The sequence below is a fragment of the Leptonotus elevatus genome, chromosome 5, assembly GCF_054856555.1.
Source record: "Leptonotus elevatus isolate MCC_2025b chromosome 5, RoL_Lele_1.0, whole genome shotgun sequence".
Classification (NCBI taxonomy): domain Eukaryota; kingdom Metazoa; phylum Chordata; class Actinopteri; order Syngnathiformes; family Syngnathidae; genus Leptonotus; species Leptonotus elevatus.
This window is the reverse complement of record NC_141243.1, coordinates 18,503,174-18,527,213: the sequence shown is the minus strand read 5'-3', so window position 1 is coordinate 18,527,213 and position 24,040 is coordinate 18,503,174. Positions and strand designations below refer to the sequence as shown.

General features: G+C 39.4%; 1 protein-coding gene across 1 annotated transcript in view; it reads left to right on the top strand.

The window, feature by feature from the left end:
• Positions 1–24,040, top strand: part of LOC147174014 (transmembrane protein 132D) — a 34,860-nt gene that overhangs the window by 6,758 nt on the left and 4,062 nt on the right. The window contains exons 2-7 of the mRNA XM_086075202.1: positions 1,508–2,387; positions 8,404–8,541; positions 14,568–14,754; positions 18,842–18,985; positions 22,135–22,340; positions 22,509–22,773. Of these exons, the coding sequence (XP_085931328.1) occupies positions 1,508–2,387; positions 8,404–8,541; positions 14,568–14,754; positions 18,842–18,985; positions 22,135–22,340; positions 22,509–22,773 (1,820 nt within the window). The remainder of the gene's footprint in view (positions 1–1,507; positions 2,388–8,403; positions 8,542–14,567; positions 14,755–18,841; positions 18,986–22,134; positions 22,341–22,508; positions 22,774–24,040) is intronic.

Genomic DNA, 24,040 nt, shown 5'->3' with positions numbered 1-24,040 from the left:
TATGCAACATTTTCATGACTACTGCATGAAGGCGCTTTTCAGCGCTACTGACCCAGTGATTCATATACTTAGTTATGACAATGCAACTCGCAATGTGCCTACTGTATTTGATCAGCTCAATTGTCTTAATATTCCTCGTCACACGTGAGCGTGTCCTTCACACGAAGCTGCTTGTTTTTGATGTGCTGGCTATTCACAGTCCACTAAGTGAATCTGAAAATCTGTTTTAATCCCGCTTTATGATGGTTAACTTAATTTTTGAGCCAGATGTATCAGATCCCACCTTCAACCAATCCCCTACTCCGCTGGCCCGCGCACACACAGACGCAAAGAGCAAGCAGATCATATATGTGTGTGTGAGGAAACTAGGGCAGCAGAAAAGAAAGAGCAACTATGGAACATGACAGGCAAACAAGCTCACTTGATGAATACTGTTTAGACATTAAAATTACATTCTACCAGAATTATTTAAGTATGCATTGTTGTCTGTGGGATATAATTTGCTCCCTGGGTGATAATTAGCAGAATCCTGTAAAATGCTGCTCCATAAACCCAAATATAGTTTCTTGTTATTTGCTTTCCATTTGCAATCATTAACTTCTGACTGGGCCTGGGTATCAATTATAATTTCCTCAATCGATTCAATTTTGATTCATAAGAGTTCAGTTTGATTTAAATTTGATTTTTTTTTTTTCTCACCAACACATTTCTGGGAAGCAGGTGGATCGGAGCGAGGGATATCATTTCCCTCTGCTCCATCTCACCTGCTCCTGATTTTAATGCACCACACACACACATACTTGTATGTACACTGGGTGGGGTCACATCCACGGTGTAGGGGTAGAGTTCGCCAGTTGGTGAGCTGGCAAACTCAGTAACAGGGTTACTTTTCACTAGACACGCTAGCGTGACGACCGGGACCTTTCCCCGACGGGCCTGGGGTCTCCCGGTGCTCCCTTCTCCCCAGGATTTCTGGAAATAATATGTTGAATATGTCTGTTTATTTTTATATTTTTGACAGTTAGAAATGTACAAATTTAAAGCATTGTGACCGGATGTAACAAATATGACACAAATCCAAAGTCATATGTGGAAGTTGATTTTCAATTTTTTATTTATTTAAAAAAAAGAAGTTTTTTTTAAGGGACAAATAAATACTCTATTTACAAAGAATCCGAATTTTCTCATGTTTTTCATGGTTCAGGCTTTATAGGGTGAACAGTAAATGTCAAAAAAACAGTAAAATACAACAAAAAAAACCACATTGGCCCTTAAAATCTTATTTCCTTATAAATGTATGGGAAAAAGAGACATTAAAATAATCTATTCATGGTTTTATGAATCAATACCAGGCTTGAAAAATAAAATCGATTCGATATCAATTGATACATTTTTGTCCAGCTCTACACCTGACAGTACCCTTTGTGAACTAGATTAGTCCTTTTTTTTCTTTCTAGATAATGTTTCACAAAACTTACTAATAGATCTTTTTTCCTTGACTTTCTAGAATTCAACACTAAGGAGCTGAGTGACACAAAGAGCCCAGTGCCTTTCCCCGTCTTCTTGCCAGTCAGCTATGAGGTTCGGGATGCTGATTACCTCTTCTTAAAAGAAGCAGGTCAGGACTTCATGAGGAATTTCAGCATGGAGAGTAACACGCAACCCTTCGTTATCTTGCGAGCAAGCCGGCAGCCGGCTGTCAACGCCAGCTACGGCCCCATGTCCACAGAGCAGCTCCTGCCTCTGGATCTGGTCCAGGCTGTGCAGCTCTTCAACGCCCCGGACGCCTTCACCTTCAACTGGAAGATTCAGGCCTTTGTGCTCACGCCTCGGGTCTTCTCCAGCAAGCCTAAAGTGCGGGTGCTCTTCTACGTGGCGGGAAGGGACTGGAACAGGCAGGAAGGAGCTGAGGATGAGCTACCATGTGTGACAGTCTACGCCTTCTGGCAAACCCAGGAGGTGAGATGTTCCTGTGCCATGGGAGGTGAGAGGGGAACTTGCATGGCTGAGCTACTACCTTTGCCTGGCTGGTTTGGTCAAGGTTCCGAAAGCACCAGCAGGGAGAAACAGGAGCCACCAGCCGGGAATCTCGTGGAGCTCTACTACCAGGCGCAGCCAAAGGTCAGCGGCGAGTGTAGCACCCTGGAAGGGAGTCGTTGGGGAAACTCGCAACAGCAGCGGGCGGAATATGTTCCCGTCACTCCCATGCAGAAGATTGGCAGTGTGCGACTCCTGCAGGTGCCTAAAGGAATGGCCACACTCTCTCGACTCAAACTGGGCAATTCCATTGTCATACGGACGTCCTCCAAACCGCTGAAGAAGACCGACATCGCCACCTTCTACATCCTCATGGCCAGCTCGGCTCAGCTGACTAACTTCACTCTTAGGTAAGATTGTGGTTTCTGTTGCCTTTCCATTGATCCTGCTTATCTGGATGACGTGATTCAGAGCTCAGTTTTTAGAATCTTCAAAAGCTCATCTAGTATTCCAAAAAGCGAGCCAGTCATTATGAGCACGATAAGCCTCATACAGCGCTCAGAAAACAATGGGAAATTACAGGAAATCAAATGAGGCATTTCTTGGAAACTAAGATTGAGATTTTTTCCTTCTTCCTGGAAACGTACATGATTACATGCTAAAAAATTCATGAATTTATTTTTGAGTTTGCACAGCCTGATGACATTAAGGGCTTAAACGTCATCGCCCTCAAGAATGAGACAGCTCAAATGAAATCCCGTAGAGACTTCTGGTTATTAAAACTCTACTTGGAACCGTTTGCTGGGACTCTGGTAAATCGTTTAATGTTGTTGACCTTATACTTGCATATGGAGATTACCTGCCGCACTGCGCTGGAAGGCTCATTTCTCATTTGGAAATGTATTACTGATTGCCGAATTGTGAAACAGTGTGGAACCACACCATTATCGCTATGACAAATTTTGTGATGTAGGTGTGCGTTTTATACTGAGATTTTCAAAGAAATGTAGCCCACACGTTTCCTAAAAGTTAGTGCATCCATCAAATCATCACAACATTTTATGTGTGACTCATTAATCTTGCAAGGAAAAAAGTGGAACAGATTTACATTGTCCAGTATGACGCAAGACTTCTTAGCTATTGCTTGATGTTGATCAACTAAGAACCTTTATTCACACTCTATTAATAGTACCAATGTTTACATCAACAACAAAAGGTTGGCAACAATTAAGAAGATAAGTGTTATAAGCAGCCTTACAAAAATGTGACTATAGCATTAAATGTGGATCTTGGCTAATCCAAATATGACAATATTTATGCTAAAGCCATCTGCTGTTTACCAAATCTACTATTTGCCAAGGCAAGGCAAGCATCAACAAATACAACAGTTAACCACATTCAAAAACAAAGTAGAGAAAACACAAGTAGCTTTAAAAAAACAACAACATACATTGACAACGTTAAAGCACATTATTTAAAGTGTAAAAAAACACGATAGGAAAGGTATAGGGAAAATTCAATTTTTTTTTTACAATCGGGGCTGACTTTTGACATCTGACGTCTGCTGGCAGCTTATTCCATTTGTGTGCAGAATAACAGCTAAATGCAGCGTCCCCATGTTTACCTTCTGGGTTTATATCCCATCAGCTTTTCTTTAATGTATTCAGGACCCAACCATTCAGTGATTTATAGACCAGTAGCAGAATTTTAAAATCCATTCTATATCTGACTGGGAGCCAGTGTAATACAAAATAAAGCCTTTAGGACGGGAGTGTTATGTTCTTCTCTTTGTTTTAGTCAGAATCCGAGCTGCAGCATTCTGAATGAGCTGCAACTGTCTGATGCTCTTTTGAGAGAGAGCGGTCAGAAGACCGTTACAATAATCAAATCGACGGGAGATAAAAGCATGGGTAACGTTCTCTTGGTCTGCTAGTAGCAAATAGGTAAATAGGTTGACTGGCTGTCTAAATGTGTGCAATGGTGTCACAATTTGCAGTGTCATCATGTTCCACCACCACAAAATGCAATTCTCTGAGTTAAAAGTTGCACTTTTAAAGGTGACAGGATGCAGCTTGATGATGTAATCGTTAAACTACAAGCATGACTTTTTTGATGTCCTTTATCAAAGTAAACCACACTGACATGCAAAGATGGTTCTATTATTATTCCAAACACCAGCTGCATATATAAGTGATTAATGATCTGTCAAGTGGTGTGAAATGAATTAAATGAATTTTATGCCTCAGTCAATGATTTACTTTGTTTTGCATATATAAATGGATCATTCACTCTAAAAACAGTTGGGTCAAAAATAACCCAACTATGAGTCAAAAACGGACCGATCCTCTACTTGGGTCGATTTGATCCTACTTTGAGTCAAGAAATGGATCTTTTAGTGTAAAACAACTCATAAATATTGGTCATATTCTTTACTTTGGTCCAAAAATTTGGGCATTTTGTATAAAACAACCCAGAAAGCAGGGTCAAATTGACCCATAAAGTGGATCTGTCCTTTTTTCTTTTCTTTTTTTTTTTATCCATAATTGGGTTACTTTTGACCCAACTGTTTTTAGAGTGTGTGAGGCTGCATATAATAAAGGGTTGTCTTTACTTGTCAGGTGCTTCAGCATACTGCTATAAAATCATTCTTAACAATAAGATCCTTGTAGTCATTATTGGTGAGATTATGGAGTTCCCAAAGTCTGTTTGTGTTGGCTTCTGGTGTGCATCCAGTTAGTTGAAGGAACAATCAATGCACCCTCAAAGATAAATGTGTGCGTTACCAACATCTCGGTGTGATCACATGCTTCAGTAAATGTGAAGAGGTGAGAGGACAAGAGGGTATTCATGGATTATTTATACATCTGCATTTGCAAATTATTGCTCCAGTCAGTCACTTTATTAAATTGGGAATGACAGAATGCATTGATTCATCCTTTGCACAAAAAACAAACATCCCAGCTGTAATAGTAATAATATTTTTTTTACAACTTGAAAATAGATCCAGTATATTTCCTCTTTAATGTTTCAAAACAGTAGTCACCGTCATTACCCCTCATTCACTGCGATTGATGGCAATAGATGTCAAAAATTCATTTGGACTATTTCTATTAGTTTCACTTTTTTCCCACTTTTGTTAACAAGAGTATGAAAACCTAGATTTTTTTATTTATTTATTGTACATTTAGAACAGATATAAAATTTGTGATTAATCGCGAGTTAACTAGTGAAGTCATGTGATTAATTACAATTAAAATGTTTGCCCCTGATAAAAAAAATAGGGGCGTCAGACGATTTTTTTTTTTATTGTAATTAATCGCATTACTTCAATAGTTAACTCTCGATTAATCATACATTTTATATCTGTTCTAAATGTACAATAAATAAATACAATTATAGGTTTTCATACTCTTGTTAACAAAAGTGAAAAATAAAATAAAACTAGAAATAGTTCAAATAAATTTTTTACGTCAATGGCAGTGAATGAGTTGATGATATGACATCATCAACATTCAAAGTCCTCTGTACTTTGGGTCCTTCTTTGATAAAGACTATAAATTTGTCACGGCCGTATGGCTTGTACTTAAAAATAAGACATTATTTCCGTATGGTCATCAAGAGGCCTGACATTGCGTGAGTAATCAGTTCCAACAGGAAGAAGCCTAATCGTTTATCTATGTGACAAATGTGGCTTTTACAACCATTTTTAGAGCTGTGGCGCTTGCCATCTGGCAGCGATGTTGGCATAAACGGGTTCTCAGCCCCCTAAACGGCTCCATAAATACAATAAGCACGATGCTGATAGCTGGCCATCAGACTGGCTAAACACTGAACGTTTGCCTGCATAAATGATTGCATCTGTTCTTTATTGTCTACTTGACTGGCCCTGCAGTGATGCATTCACAAAAACAGAGATGGGGACCACAAATAATTTATGTAGACGTGAGAATAATTACAAACCCACTGTAGCATCTTGAAATTAGCCTCTGTGATGAAATGCTTTTAGCGTATCTGTACAATGATAGAGATCTATGTTGTATTCAGTAGTGTGTTGTTGTTTTTTGACTACATATTTTTGGGCTGGCCAAACTAATATATAAAAAATAAAAAGTTTGGCAGTGGTGCTCTTATATTTATCTGAGATTTTCCATACCAACAATTTATTGTTAGCATTACACAATGCTGTAAAAATGTATATTAGGGAAAATAGATTGTTTTCAATTGTGTAAAAACTGTTGGTGTATTTTAAACCAAGTATGTTAGCGTGCACATGCAGTGGACTGTTACAAAATTCTGTATTTGAGAAGATAGAAGGTGAAACAAGGTGCCACTCATGCCTTGCCTGGTCAGAAGTGAGATGGATGGCAGGTGCAGCACCTGAGAGCTGTTTTTCCTCACACACTGTCAGCTTCAGTCTCCATGGCCATCCATCTTGCCTGCCCTGGTGCCTCCCTCTGCTTGCCGCCTCCTCGAGGCCCACTAACCAACGCCATGGACACTGCTTCCTATTCCCCACCGCTCATAAAAAAACTTCTCAAATCACAAGGGATTTTATTCTTCCCAGGGAGGGAGAAAAGGGGAGAAAGGGCGGATAAGTCTTCTTGTTGCTGTCACTTTGTATTAGTTAAATTCTGCTCCTTTCGGCTTAATACACAACCATGTCGGGCTTGCTTTTCTTCTTTTCACATTAAGTGCTATGAAAATGGCATGATTTTTTTTTTTTTTTAAGCACACACAAAAAAAGGAGGCTAGATGAGAAAAATGCATTGTTTCACAGGAAGCCTTACTTACAGTACATACCCACTTTATTATTATTATTGTCTTTTTTTCCCCGATTTCAAATATTAACTTGTAAAGGCTTGTACAACAATAACAGTCACACATTTTATACAATTTGGTCAGTGCGTTGATCTCTTCAGATTACCCAGAATGCATGGCCGGCGGCCATATTGAGAATCAAACTCCACTAACAAAACGTCATTTGTAGGTCATGCCTTGTAGTGTGTCATTGCTAGCTGTAACAGTCGGTTTGGGGTGGGGGGGCTGGGATCAAAATTATTACAAACCAGGGATTTGACGCCCTGTTGCTAGGGTTGCAAGGCACAAGCATCACTGTCGGGCATCGATTAGCATTCTGGAGTGTCACATTTAAACGGAGACGTTGTTTACCGACGTGTTTACTGTTCAAAGTCTTCAACACCCTGGACAGCTCTGGGTTTGTTGTTTGAAGGTTTATAATTTACTATTAGGGTGCTGAGTTTGATTGGAATGTCTCCCTTTTACTGTAAAATAGCATTAAGCTAGCTGACGTTTGTTGTTTATTCAATTGTTTTACATGATAACACATTTAAAGGGGAAGTCAACCTTAAAGATTTCTCGACAATAATATGTTATATGTGGCCTCACCAGTCTAAACATGAGATTCTGATTAATATTACATTTGTGGAATATGAGTTATGCGGCAAAATCCAGCCATTTCATCCATCTCAAGGGATGCCACTTGCTGTCGACTGAAGATGACATCACAGTTGCTCAAGCAACGACCAATCACAGCTCACCTGTTTGTTTGTTTTTAAGCTGAGCTATGATTGGTTGTTACCTGAGACCTGAACAACTGCGATGTCTTTTTCACTCAACAGTAAGTGGCAAAATGGCCACCTTCTGAGACTGATACAAACTGCTGGAGTTTGCTGCTTGGGTTTACTTCCCCTTTATGTTCATTTGCCTCCTACATCACGATAACACATGTTAAACTGACGTGGGGGGTGTTGGTGGGGGTGGGGGGTTATTTAGCAGTGGCTCTCCTGAAGTGGAAGCATGCAACGTCATTTCACAATGTGATGATACAGCAGAAGCCTGCATGCCAAGTTTACTTGTCACTTGAGACCTCCTTTTGAGTGCAGTACAGCTGAACATGCAGAAGTCACACACACAAACACACAAATGTGCAAAGAAACTTAGCACAAAAACATCTTCAGGTTACGTTGAATATTTTAAATTGAGAGATAATGCGTTGTCAAGGAGCACTGTCTCTACTTTATGCTGGACTTGCTACAGCTATACTTGAACTATAATTGCTGTTGCTTCTAACACAGATTACACCCCCGGAGAGAGTCATAATGTGATCAGCACTTAAGTCCCTGTGATTATCTGAAAGTTTCAGGAATAAATCGCACACTGTAGCTTTGCATGCAGATGAAATACCAGGAAAAAAGTTGCTCTGGATGGACTCTTGGGAGTGAGCCTTACTGTGTGTTTTGGGTATTAAAGTACCATTGCGCTAAGATGTCACACAGTATTACATTTTGCTGATGGCACAAAGTCTAAATGGTCAGTTATTTCCTTTTTTCATTGGCTCTCAACGGGGGATGTTTTTATTTATTACATTCTTGACCTTTCCATTTTTGTTTTCTTTTACTTTTGCAGAACAACAATAAAGACCGGCGTGACCTTTCGTACAGCAACACCAAGTAACTCTTTACTGTGGGACATCACACTGGATACGACTGCAGATGGTGCCATCTCTGTTATTTGCCAGAGGAAGTCTCCCATTTCTGGAAAAAGGTAAGTCTGACTATTTTCCACATTGCACTTGAATATCTGTGAGCTGCTTCATCAGTTGAAATTCCAGTTGCCTAAATAAACAAACACTTCAGGAGTCCAAAGGGAATCTGTGAGAAGCTGTCTGTGTCAGGCGTTAAAAGGAGTTCTTGTAATGTACCTCTTGCGGCGCATATCACTGTTTGTTTGTTGGCAGCTGTGGCGTAAAAGACAAACCACCTGTCCCACCTGACAAGAGCCAAACACAAAATCTTACTGTGTCCCAGGAGACCATCTCTTACACTCTCAAAACACACAGTGTTTGTAAGTGCTGCAAAGTGTCAAGAGCTCCTTCCTTTTGAAATGATTGCAATCCTCAACACTCACATTACGGAAGTTCCACACAAAAAAAAATAATTCACATTAAACTCATTGGTTTGCTTTTATGGCTATAATTCTGCTTGTGAGGAATGTTGAAATGAGATGAGGTGTTTGATGAGGTTTTTCCACACTGGACTCATCCAAGCATGCCCCCTTTATAGACCCAGATTTGAGCACAGGGGAAGTCACAGCACGCTACAACAATAAATGGCCTTCGCTGAACTCTTTTCAGTTTATAAAAATACAAAATGTCTGGTGTGCTATTTCAGTGGAAATTAAGGAGGGTTTCCATGCTTTTGTATGGTCTTTCGACTATGAATAGCAATAATGATACACATAAGCTTTCAGGTGGCACTTAACTTGCTTTTTGACCTCTATAGGGGGCATATTCTCCCATAGGCATAGGGCAGTATTAAATTCTGGCGGTGTGATAACCATGATATATCACAGTATTAAAATGACAGCTCTTTTTACAATATTTGAGTAAATAAAACCAGATTTCCCATCCCATTGAACACAATTTATGTTATTTATTCATTTTCTGAACCGCTCTTTAAACACAATATAGACTATTTGGTACAGAAGAAATGCGAACCATGTTAAGTATAAATAAATAAATGTTAACATTCTTCTTAGTCCCAGTGTCCCATCACTGGTGAGCTGTTTTTAAAACAGACCCCTGGGCTACTCATGTTGTCCTTGGGGCTAACTAGTACCCGTCTGCGCAATTTTATTTTTTTTAAGACAATGCACATGAACAGAGAAAAAGGCATGTGTGTTTGCAGTGTCTCTTTCATCTTGCTAACTTCCGAAGAAAAGAGCTCATTACGGGTGACAGCCAGCATTAGCGGTTATTGAAACCTTGACTTTTTAAATTCACGGTAAATTGTTAAACCGGTAATCAGCCCATGCCTATTCCCCTGTTTGCTCTCAACTCAATTTCTTATATGTACTTTCAAGGTGCCGCAATTCTCCCGTCTAGGCTTCTGACACACCCAACACGCGTAACTTGGAAATTTGTGCGCAATCCCCAAGGAGGCACGATTCGGTGAAGTCTAAGTGTGGCCCTAATTTCTGGATCGTGGAGTTTTCATGAGACAATATTTCACACTTTGAATATGAATGAGCCAGAAGTTACTGATTCTACTCGATACTGATCCTCACCAGTGATACTTGTGCGGTTCATCTACAAGCAAGCAAGTGTTTTCAGAATACTGAGCACATGAGTGAAATTTTTTTGGGACGTGTTTGTAATCAATGCTTCACCTTCAACTCCTTTTTCCAATCAATATAATATAATATTGTCGTCGTAATATAGTTCTGACACGCATACAGCCAACCACCGCCTCCCAGCATTGCACATTTTCTGATTTAAGCACACAGGGGAATATAAATGTTTCTGCAACAGTTTAGCAGATTCAGTTGAGTGCAGCTCTAGCTACCTAAACAAAAAGTTCACTCAAATGTTCAGTTTTTCTTTTGTCCCAAATGCATGCAAATTTATTATCTGGAATGTACAGTACTATGCCCAAATAAACTAGCGGTAAACTAAATGTAGCCTCACCTTGAGACAGTCTTGGTAAAAATCAGGAACAAGGTGTGCTAATTGTTGCCCACTAAATGCTCTTAAATATGAATCACATTGAGCATATTGTAGTTTCCCTTTATTTAGAATATTCACATTTTTTATTCATGCAGGCTCATTCAAGCTTACCAGTATACCCCCAAAAGAGCTCTGCTGAGGTTCAACGGAAACTGCAAGATTAATTCTGCCTCTGAGAAATACTTGCAAAGCGAATGTCTAATCTGTGCATGAAGGTTGGCACTCGGGGAAAAGACAAGTTGCGCAGAAAGCCGAAAGAAAAATAAATTTGAATACTTTACACCTTGAAAGGAATATGAAAAGGCATAACTATAGCAGTAAATCTTTTTCATGCATGTTTGTGAATCTGATTTTTTTTCAGGTCATACTACAAAAGGATACATCATGGTTTTACATTTGACCTCATTACGTTGTTTTCTCCATTCGGCATGGATAAAAACATTGTTTACCACAACTTCTTTATGGGTTAACATATATTTCATGTTGACTAATCCCGTCATGAAACCAACAGATCCCCTGCAGAGTCCATCACACCACAGATGGAATTCCCTCGACTTTGTGTCTCTAAATGCATTTGCAGTGTCCTTGCATTTAAAGCTGATTTATCCCGCATCTCAGTAGTTTGAGCTTATTGTTAAGGACAGCTACTCACAGACCATAAACAAGATGCTGTGGCTGCTTTGCGCTACAAGCTTCAAAGAATGTGAATAGAGCAACCTCATCCCATTTGACACACATCTGTGTTAATTCATACTTAAGGGGATAGATGCATGCTTATGTCAAGTCAATAGCTTTTCTTGTTGTGATACTTCATTAGAATGACATTATCTTTTAATACCAGGTCTTGGTGCAATATGTTGAGATTATTCAATTATAGTAAGACCCTGTTTTTCCTTTACTAGAGCCAGACACAATGAATCGCAGAGTGAGAAGAGAGGGAATACAAAGCTTTGCAGTTGTTGTTGCGTTTGGAACTAATGGAGGATTAACAAATGATCACTGGTGTTTTTCCATATTGTTACGCTTAAGTAGGCCGATGGTTAGCCCATCGAGTTTATTTGATGAAATAAACAGTGCGGTGGGTTAGATTTTTAAATTAATAAAATGGTTAAAAATAGTTTTTTTCAAGGGTCCTTCTTAACCCATCAAAAAAACTTCTCAATACTAATTGCAGTTATATATTTTTCCTCAACCCACCATCGACCACATTACGCGCATGCTTGTGTTTTCATCAACAATTCTAAGTAAATTTTTCGTGTTCATTGTTTAACCAGAAATTAATTACACAATAGGAACTTTGCTGCATGAGAAAATTGAATCTATAGCCAAGTCACCATTCAGGCTGACATCCTTGAGAAGCCATTATAAAAAGGTCATAAAGGCATAATGCTTTGCTGCTGTACTCCAACCAGTTATTATTCCATACTTATTTCACAGTGCCAGATACTACAAGCTCACTGCCTTTTATGCAGGTGGTAGCCTATATATTTTTCAAAGGACCCGCAGAATAGCATCATTTGGTCTAATGTAGACGTAGCATTAAGTCTTTACCTTTGGACATACTCAATAATTTCCTGAAACATTATAAGAATTCAAATGTTGCCTAGGTTTTTAACCCCCCTCTTTCTGCTTATAATGTTTAAATTCACAACTGTGATGCATTCTGAATGCATAGGCCTAAATATTTTAGCACTTTACTGTATACATTGATCACAGTCCAGCTCACTCACTATATATATTACATTTATTAGCTGATTTTCTACCAACAAGCCCAGGATATTTGAGTTCTGGGTAAAGGGAGTTCTTGGTTGTAAAAGTTTCGCAGGGAATTTATCATTTGTATATAATTTTTCCACAGCGTCTAAGAGTTCTCGGTAATTAATTCAAATGAGTTTGATGACGTATGAGCTTGATGAGCCCAGCTGATGTAAAAACAACGCACCCCCAACATTGACCAATCAGCCTTGGTCAGTGCATATGGAGGATCAAAACTGCCAAATTAATTACTAAAAAAAATAAACAAATGACTAAAAGTGAAAAAATTAATGGAAATAAAAATAACGCGATATATATATATCTATATACCGCGACTTGAGTTGTCGAGGTGACAGTGGACAAGATAGTCGGCCATTGCTGGAGCTCTCTAATGCAAGCCAGCGAGACTTCTATGTTCACTGAGCCGCTCACTCAACCAATGAAAGGTTGCAACGGCGGGGTCCAAACCAAGACCACCCCCTCATTTGAATAACATTTCGTCCTGGCAGACTGTCTGCAGCATGAAATAAATGTGAGAGCAGAGCATTTTTATTTTATTGATTGATATTTTATTCTATTTATATATTTATTTTTGTATTTATTTTTTGAATCTCGTTTTTTATTGTTGTATTTATTTTTTACTTTTATTTATTTATGCATATATGTATTTTTTGTTATTTGTATTTCCATTTATATTTATTTAATTTAATTTTTCAATTATTATTATATCCGTTTTTATTTTCCCTTTTAGTCATTTATTTATTTAGTCATTTATTTTTATTTATGGCAGTTTTGGTCCTCCATAAGTGCAGCTTAAAGTTCCAGCCTGGCTCAGCAAGACCCAGCTGCTGCCCCCTGGGGAATTGAATTACCCCGGAAATTGTTGTGGGAGAAAAAACGCGCAAACTGAATTTTACCAAGGTAAATTGAAAAGTTCTCCAAAAGTTCCAGCGGTGGAAAAGCCCCTAATTGACTGCAATGTAATTGATATTGCAAGTTTCCCAGTTTTTTGTGTGCTTTTATTTTTTTAAGCTTAAAGCAACACTAAGGAACTTCTAAATCTTGATAAAATATCTTCATAACTCTTATGATGAAACATCGACTTACAACTAGTTGAATGGCACATTTGTCATGGCCTGAAGTGTGGTTCCTCCTCAGGACCTGGAGTTGATCAAATACAGTAGCCTACATCATCAAGTGTTCACACATTAATTGAATTCTTCATGAAGAACAGAGCAAGCAGTGATTTATTATAAACATTAAATGCCAATGAATAAAATATGCATATAAATACAGTACATTTGACTGGTGACTCATCCATCCGTCCATCATCTACCGCTTATCCAAGGTCGGGTCACGAGGGCAGTAGCTTTAGCAGGGAAGCCCAGACTTCTATCTCCCCAGCTCCTCCCACGGGATCCCAAGGCGTTCCCAGGCCAGCCGAGAGACATAGTCTCTCCAGCGTGTCCTGGGTCGTCCCCTGGGCCTCCCGCCGGTGGGACATGCCCGGAACACCTCTCCAGGGAGGCGTCCAGAAGGCATTCGAACCAGATGCCCGAGCCACCTCAACTGAGTCCCTCCCGGATAACCGAGCTTCTCACCCTATCTCTAAGGGGGAGCCCGGATACCCTGCGGAGAAAACTCATTTTGGCCGCTTGTATCCGAGATCTTGTTCTTTCGACAAGCCCACAGCTCGTGAGGGTAGGAACGTAGATCAAGAGCTTTGTCTTTCGGCTCAGCTCCTTCTTTACCACAAAGGACCGTTACAGATTCCGCATCACTGCAGACGCTGCACCGATCCGCCTGCACTGGTGACTCAAACACAAATCCAGTTCCAAACAGAACAAAAAGCCAAAGGTTAAAAGTGCAGAATATATTCTTGCAAAAATCCTTAGTGTTACACAACCGTGCTTATCTAAATAGGAATGCGCGTCAGTGGTTAAACAATATCAATGTGGGCACTTTTCTGTTACTACAGAGTAGCAGCCAATGAAACAAAATGAATATCTCTTAACAAAGACCTGCGGAAATGACTTTTCACATAGAATTAGTAAAACAATCAAAGGTAGGAAAGATGCATTACATTTCGGTAAGGACTTGGATAAAGATGTGGATAGAGACAAAAATCACAATGAAATCTTACGTTTGTTTGTCATCCTCCATTAACCGCAAACAGCTTGCTAAGTAACGAGCAGATGGGCAAACACAAACAGGATTATTTTTTTTATTTTTTTTGGGTGGCGGTCTGTGCTCTCCTGGGTTACATTCAAACTATATGCCAGCCTAACAAGATCTGTGCTTCCGCTCTCAGACTTGAAGGCAGTCTGCTGGAAGTGCTTCAGATGGACTTTGAAGTTGATGATCTGAACAGCCCTGTCAACAGTCAGGTGATCATATGGAAGTTGGAGCTCCCATCCAAAAATACAGCCAAGACTGAAGGAGCAATGACCATCTACACCACTCAGAGAGACTTTGTCGGCCTGGCCCCTCTTATAACGGTGAGTTGGCATCAGCTTGCATGTCACATTATGAACCAGTGTTGATATTACTGGCGATAACGTTTAATAATGATAATAACAATAATAATGCATCAGATTTATATAGCGCTTTTTTAGACACTCAAAGGTGCTTTACAATGGAATGGATACATTATTCATGCACTCACACATTCACACTGCGGTGGCGGTAAGCTACTTAAGTAGCCACAGCTTTCCAATAATTCCAAAGCGCTGGATTGCATCCTTTGAGCATCAGCAGCACATGAAAATATATAATGCACTTTGCTCTGATCCATTCCTGTCTGGCTGACTACGCTTTGGACTGTTCAGCAAATGGGTTCTATTTTAAGCAAAGAATGACCTTGTGTTGTTGACTGACAGCTAGCTGATGTCTTTCTTCTGCATTCAAACATGCAGTAATGTGGTCATCCGCTCCTTACTTCCGTGTTTCATTTGCTTCTATTTTAGTGCTCAGCCTTGATCATGCTACCTTAAAACTAATACAGTGGCACCTCAGAGTTTGAACATCTCGGAACTCGTACAATTCGGACTCCAACCCAAAAATCGGAGTAAAAAGTGCCTCGGAGTTTGAACACCCAAGCAAAGCAAGCTAAACCGAAAGTACCTTGAAAACGGGAAGCCGAGCAATGCCGAATGCTCACTTTGCGGTAGTTGAGACTATGCACTTACAGTCAGATCGTGAATACTCTCGGAGGTGCTCCATACATTTGCGAGTGCATTTGGATTTTTCCACAACAATTTTCTTTGCCATGGGCTCAAAGAAAGACAACAGTGTCAGCGGCAGCAAAGAAAAACATAGTGCTACAAACCACAGCGGAATTAGGAAGGAGATTATCGCACAGTTGTAACTACCGTGACTACTTATATAAATACTGGCACGAGGACCCCCCTTAGCTGTTCAACAACGTGCCTGACGTTAGACTACTAAGCGGTCCCTGCGTGCGTTGTTTAACAATATGCCCAATGTAAAATATACAAACTCGGCACTGAACTAATGCTAGCATTAACATAGCATTTATCATCCACTGATGCCATCACACCACAACAGGTAAGCTAAGGTATTTTTATTGTTTAAATACTGTACTATACTGTAAATGTAAAAAACTAATAGAAATTAAAATAGGAATTCTCTGTTTTTGGAGCTTGGGAACAAATTAATTGCATTTACATTATTTCCTATGGGAATTTTTTTTCCCCGAAGGTTGAACACTTCGGACTTTGAACACTTCGCAGGAACGAATTATGTTCAAACTCCAAGGTACCACTGTATATAAAATCATAACTTTCCAATAAATTACATGGCTTTGAATACAATAGCATTGAACCTGATTTGTCCATTTGAACTAGTGGCCATATTGGGTCATATTCACATTGCTGTCTGCTTCATTTGTCATAATACTGAAGAGCCTGAAGTTATGAAGACACATTATCCCTATTCGTGAATTTGACATAGTCCATATCTATTAAGGATTACAAGTTGACCTCAGGCGGTGGACCAAACGTGATTTGCTTCAGTTAGGGGCTGTACATCTGCTTTTGAACTATTGTAATGCCAGTCACAGAAAAAATAAAGACACGTTACTTCTGCCTCATTTAGACCAGTTTTACAGTTCAGAGACAAGCATCCATCTGCTTTATTCTGTCCTCTGGGTGAATTTCACTGATCATTCATAGAAGCCGACCCGGCTACGCTCCACTACTCTCAAACTGTCATGCACATGTGCGCACTTACACACACACACACACACACACACACACACACACACACACACACACACACACACACACACACACACACACACACACAGCACACAATTATTTCAACTTCATTTGGACAACGTGATTTTACACAGGAAAGACACACATCCATCTGCTTCAATTTGATTATTCATGACTGCACACAAGCATTTGCGTCATGCATATATTTACTGAGATATTAACAATAACTATTACCTCCCACAAATTGCTATTCCCTCTATGATTGAATGTGCTGAAGAATATGTTTGCCAAGTTTCAGGAAACAAATGAAAAAATAAAATAGCATGTTAGTTGAGCCAATAACATTGCATTGTCAACACTCAAGATCGATCAATAATAATAATAAAAAAAAAAAAGAAGGCAGACCTACTTGGGGTGTGACCAATTATATTGATTTGTGAAAAGCTATGAAATTAACCATATCTGAGGTTTCTGTTTAACAAAAATCGTATGCAGGGTTGGACTGGCGCACAAAAAAAATCGGCCCTGGCATTTTGACGTCGGCCCACCGGCCCAAGCCAGCCAGTTTTGTCTCACATGTAGTTCTGCCGTTGATGTTTATTGATGATGTTTCAGTTTGCTATCTATATTCAAAATGGCCAGTCCAGCTCTTATCGCATGTTCCCTAGTTGCTGTGAGTGGTATAGGAAAGGCGCCAGAGCAATTTGATTTAATTTGTATGCTCTACCACTTGCAACAAGACAAATGGTCACCATTGTTGTGCAATCTTCTAAAGACATGGAATGAGCATGCCTCTAAAATCCCCCATAACAACTAAATTCACAAAAAACAACAACAATTGACCGCACGTACAGTACATAACCTATCATACTGCCCACACTTCTTTTATCACCAACAATCTTCCTTCTGCGCTAGTTAGCTTGAGTATTTAGATCAAGTGTTAGCATTTGAAACATTATGCTAATTTTGACCCATTGATGTCCCGGAATTTGTCAGAAAAAAAAAAGTTGGATATTTTTAAATGAAATTTTCAGCCAAACAGAGAAGACGAAATGAAAGAATCAAGGGGATATCAGCAATATCAGAATTAATGAGGTTACATAATTTTACTCTAATTGACTAATTTGAAGGTCAGAGTAATATGACACAAAAATATTCCTCAAAAAGGTAACTTTTTTTCACCACACAAATAACAAAATTTCTCCGCAACACTTCATCTGATTTTCAAAATTATTGCTGCCTTGCACTCAGGTTAAAGTGGCCATTCCAACCAGACTATGCATTTTGACACATTTTAACTCATTAACTGCCATTGACGGCAATAGACGTCAAAAATTCATTTTAACGATTTCTATTAGTTTAACATTTTTTTCCTACTTTTGTTAAAGATATGAAAACCTAGAATTTTTTTATTGCACATTTAGAACAGAAATAAAATGTGTTATTAATCGTGAGTTAACTAGTAAAGTCATGCGATTAATTACAATTAAAAAAAATTATCACCCGATGCCCCTAATTTTTTAATAATCTTTTCTTAAAAAAAAAAAAAAGATTTAAAAAAGAAAAAAACTAATTAAAAACTAGTCATCATAATTAATCGCATGACTTCAATAGTTAACTCACAATTTTACATCTGTTCTGAATATATAATTTAAAAAAATTCTAGGTTTTCATACTCTTGTTAACAAAAGTGGATTTTTTTTTAAACTAATAGAAATAGTTCAAATGAATTTTTGACATCTATAGCCGTCAATAGCAGTGAATGAGTTAATTTTATTTGGAAATCCTGTCATGTTGCTTCTTCCAGACATGCTATTAATGTAGCATTAATACTAAAAGTGAAATCTGTCAAAACAGTAAGCTGACAAAGTGAAAATGGAGTCTTACTGCTGTGTCATTTATGTCTCTCTTAACACTCCTTGTAAACAAGGCCTAAAGGCCTGTCCTTTTAGAGTAGTGGCTCACAAAAAACAAACACAAAAGTGTAAAAGAAAAAGCTAATTTCATGTTAATCCATTGATGTTGGCTTGAACAGTTTTTCTCCATCATCAAGGGGTACACTAAGGTCCTCTCGCAAATTCTGAAGACTTGTATGACGTCATTCATGATGGCCGTTTTATTGTAATACATCCATTATTGCAATAAAACCACAAAAAGCAAAACACAAGCATGAGGTGATATCGCACACTGCGGTGCCCCCCCCCCCCCCAAAGGAAAAAACAACAACATATGCACAATAAAATTAGTGCGCATGCTCAACATAATGATCCTTTGCTTTATTATTATTTTTTTTTTTACCAGGCAGCCTTCCAAAAGACTGATTGTAGTGGTATTGTTTCCATTGCAGGACACTGAGGTGCTGAATACTGCAATCCTGACCGGAAAAAAAGTGGTGGTGCCTGTAAGAACTGTCGCTGTGGAAGAAGATGGCCAAGTCACTGATGTTACTGGATATACAGAATGCAGTTCTACTGATGAAGATGCTCTCAAGGTATGGTTCAATCAGCACACTACTTAAAATAAAAATAAAAATCAGGGTTCAAAATTAATTTACTTTCTTCCCTGATGCAAAACTGGTGACATTATGTGACAAAAGAAAATATTATTCACGAGAATGGCGGGCCATGTATGTGACAGCAATGACAACAGTAGACAAATATGTTCTACCAAAGTCACCTCCTCTCTCCATCTCTTTTCCACTCTGTAAAACAAACTGTTAGTCGGGCTTCAACGGTATCACCCATCAATCTCTTCCTCAATGAACAGCCGCTGAGCTAAATCGCTCAGCACAAATTACCTTGCAGTCTGCCACACTGCTCTCTCATCCTGTGACTTTTCCTTTTTATCCCGTGAACCTGGGCATGGCTGACTGCCAAAAATGGGCTTTTTTGACTGATGAAATTGAAAGTCAGGGCCTCTATGGCTGTGGGGTTACAGAATGTAAAAACTTACATTAAAGAAGGACAATGGACTCCAGCCTCAAGCAAACGTATAGTACGTTTTTGATGATAAAAAGTGTTAAAGAGCTTAGGCAAATGTTTCTCCCTTGTCCCTCACTTGATTTTGTTTCATGGGCTGAACTCAAAAGATCAGTCTTTTTCTATATGTACACAAAAGGTCTAATTCTCTCAAATGTTGTTCACAGATCCTTTCAACAAGGGGCCATGATGGTTGTTGATGTTGGTGAATGGCACATCAATGGGACTTAGAAACACTTTCTCTCTGTGCATTTAAAATGCCATCATTAAAATGCACATCTGGTGAACATTCTTAGCCTAGAAAAAAAGGCTAAGTGGGTGGGGCAAACCTGACCAGACAGTAAAAAAAAATAAAAATCAGCAAAGAGCGGGCGTGATGTTAGAAAAACGACTTGTGGGCATCTGCTGCATATTTTTGACCTAGTGCAGTTTCCATAATTGGTGACATATTTAGCATTGTTACAGATGAAATGTGCATGTAGTGCATCTTCCAGTCTTATCACATGTGCACATGTAAAGTGGATGGATTATCTCAACAAAGGAGAAAGGCTCAGATTTACAAGTGTAAATGCACCATTTGAGAGAACTAGGCCTTTTGTGTCCATAAAATGTCTTAGGGTGGTGTGTTTACAATTGTCCTCAGTACTTTTTCATGATGGGATTACTGATGACAATAACAATACAAGTGGTGCACAGTATTCTGCGTTTAAAAGCGTTAGTTGTAATACAAACAGGATTACGCATCAATGTAAAGAGAAGGTCTGTGCACTAAATCATCCTACGTGGATTGTTCTAATCCTTGTATTGCTTTCAGTTTAATATCTGGCCAGACAGCAGCTCCAGTGAACAATATTTCAGATAATTCTAACAGCTGGCTATCTTTTTTTCGTCCGCAGTGACTGGAAAGTATCAAATCTGTTGGTGCTAAATGGGAAGGGTTTGGTTATGGCATTAGCATTATAGACAGGAGATCAACAGGTCATCTCACGAGTTGTTTGGAGTGTATATGTGGAGTGTTTTATGGATTTGTGAGTAGTGATGGGAAAATGAAGCTTCATGAAGCACTTGCAATTTGATGGTGCTCTTGGTTTAAAGACAAAGGCTAGTGCAATGGAAATTGATTACATTTCCACTGCATCTTTAAACCAAGAGTGCCATCTAGAGGAGTAAAAAAATATCACTGTAAGTGCTTCATGAAGCTTAATTTGTCCATCATTATTTGTCAGATCATTAGTGAACAAGTCTTGTATGACTTGTCAGGCCTTTATGGTGTGACTCAATTTATCAGGGTTGAACTGAATTTGACCAATCGCTTAACTTTGCTTCCTGATGGAATAACAGAAGATTCTTTCAATCTTCAAAATATATTTTCAGTAGAAACTACAGTTCTAATTATCAGTGAAAGCATGCCTTTCAGTCTGGACGCACTGCCTCGTGAAACTAAGATAACATTCAAAAACAAATATCAATTTATGACACAAAAACCCATGGCGCTATTATTGTTGACAGAATGAGATTGTGACCAAGAAGAGTGGGCGGCTGCCACATTAAAATATATTCCATTTTAAATGATGTTTTGAAGTGTTATTTGAACAAGGCTCCAAGTTCAGTTTAAGCGTGAAGCTCTTGGATGATGTTCTCGTTAAAAAGAAGAAATGAACAAGAGTGTCTCAGAATATGGATGAATGGATGACTGCATTCACAATTAATTAAAATATGAGGACTCCATACAGCTTGAAACACTTAAAAACAACTCCATTCGTGTCTATTGATCCATGCTTGCATTAGGAATTCTCCATCACTGCCACACTGTAAATGCACTGTTTGGATGGAATTCATGCATGAGATTATTTGTCAGGAAGTTAGGCCATAGCAGGATGACACATAGTGACGTGGTCATTTAAAAGCTTTAGCCGTGGACACGGGGGGGTGCAGGATGATTCTGAAATGCACTGATGATCCTCTCAAAAATAGCATGTGCACGTGGCAGCACACCGTGTAGCCAAGTGCTGGATTCGTGCAAATAAGAGCGAGATTTGCTATTTGTATTCCTCCTTAGGCTATCAGTCAAAGTCACATTATTTTTTTTCCACTCCTGTGTGCATTTCCAGAGGCTGGTGACTGAATTTAAATGTGGCGTTATAATTATCCTGTTTGTTGTGAGCGGTGGCTGTTGAGAGGACCGACGAAAAGCTCCTGATTCATGTCTCAGATTGTCCATGTGATCTTTTTCAGTAGTTGCTTAAACTCTCCAAGGTCACTTTTGAAATGATCGCGTAATGAATGCACTTTGCTGTGAAGGACTGATGTTGAGCGCGATATCTTTGATTAACATAAAATTGCAATGCCGCATCGTCCCAAAGCTTTGGAGCAGTGATCATCAGAGTAGTTTATTGCAGCTAACTGACATTACAATGGTATCACATGCAGTGTGAAAGTGCCACAAGGACATTTAGTGTGGTGAGAATCCACCATTTGTTAAAATATTGACATTTATGAGCTTGTTTGATCCTGTTTGTCATTACTTAAATGACATAACCCCCACTGACAAGCTAGTTGACTATGGCTGCAGTTTGCTCAGAAAAAAAAAAACCTGGATAAACTCGTTGATATAATCAAGACATCACAATGATAAAGTATCCCTATTTCTCTTCCTCTGCAGGTCTCGGACAGGTGTGACTATGTTTTTGTAAATGGCCAAGAAACAAAAGGCAAAGTCAAGATGCTGGTAAACTTTACCTACAGCTACCTCAGTGCTCAACTTGAGCTGAATGTGTGGATGCCCCGACTCCCCCTTCAGATCGAGGTGTCAGACACCGAGCTGAGCCAAATCAAAAGCTGGAGGGTCCCTATAGTAACTTCCAAGAGGTGGGTTACACATTTGCGTCAATAAAAGACAACCTTGTTTGCCCTCTACATGTTATATGATATGATGTTCCTTGCATTGCCTTAATACTTCCTCAGATCCATCCAAACAGAGTCAGATCAAATCTATGAGCCAATTATCAAATAGTCTGTGTGTTTTCTATGTCTCAGATCTGGCTGGAACAGTCAGGTGGATGAAAAGAAGGGAAAGGGCTGCACATTGCAGTATCAGCACGCCCTGGTGCGTGTGCTAACCCACTTTGTGGCCGAGAAGGCGGACCCTCGAGACTCTAAGGCCTATTTCCTGGGCTCTGACTGGCTGGTGGATGTAACAAGGCTTGTTAGATACTGTATGAAGGTGGAAGATCCTCGTGTTGCACGGCTGCAGGCGGGGAGGGTGCTATCAGGCCAAGACATTGGGACCACTGCCATCCAGGTAACTAAGCATGAGCATCAAAACAGTAGGCCTATGTGAACCCCTGAGCAGGGAAAATAGTGTCTATGTATCTGTCTATTAAAAGGGAAGTCAACCTTAAACATTTCTTGACAATATGTTATATGTGACCTTACTAGTCTAAACATGACATTCAGATTTATATTACATTTGTGGAGTGAGTTACACAGCAAAATCCAGACGTTTTTATCCATCTCAGGGGGCGGCCATTTTGCCACTTGCTGTCAACTGAAGATGACATCACAGTTGCTCATGGCTCAGGCGATGACCAATCAAAGCTCATCTGTTTTCTGAAGCTGAGCTGTGATTGGTTGTTACCTGAGCAACTGTGATTAATTTCATTTGACAGCAAGTGGCAAAATGGCCGCCTTCTGATATTGATAAAAACTTCTGGATTAAGCTTCTTAACTCCAAGAGGAGAGGAGGAGGAAAAAAAAAAAAGCACCACAGCCGGTCTCGAACCCACGCCCTGTTGCTAATGGGGCAAGCGCACTATCCACTACACCATCCATTTATTTATTTAAATTCGTTAGCGCAGATGTTTTACTTTACACAGCCAATGGTTTTTGAGACAATTGTCATTTCATTGCAAATGTGAAGAATAATTGATTGCTTTGAATTCATTTGCTCAGAATGTTTATTGATAAAGGCTACTTTTGTCATTATCCCATGGAGGGAGGTCTCAGAGAAAGTGGGCGTGCGTTTAGTCCATAGAGGCGGTGCGGGGGTGGGGCCGCACGCAATGACGTCAAACCGTGCCAACAGCTCGTTTTCTCAGGTTGGGAGGGGCTGGTGCTTGGAGAGCAGAATAACCTAGAATTTCTCATACAGGGCGAATGGAGGAAAACATAACTTTGGTCATGTTTTTGTTGAGGAATTAGTATTTTAACATGGCTAAAAGCTCCAAAAAGTAGATTTTTCATGTTGCAGTCCCTTTAAAATGTCAGCGGTCCAGTGATTCCCTGAGCAGTACTTCAAGCGTTGGCTAATTAAAGTAACATCAAGCAGCAAGATAGTATTTAACTTTGTTAAATCACCCTTGGCAACAATTCTGGACATTCACTAGTTTAAGGTAAAGAAAAAAGTGGATGTTTTTTCGGGGGGGATTTTTCATACTGCACCTTTCTCATGGATCTCTCCAGCTCTGGCTCAAGCAGCTGAATCTGATGGACAGTGTAGCAAAGCACGAAAATGGCCAAGCATTTGCCCCAAGCCGCTACCGTGCCATTCTGACTGACCGACTGACATT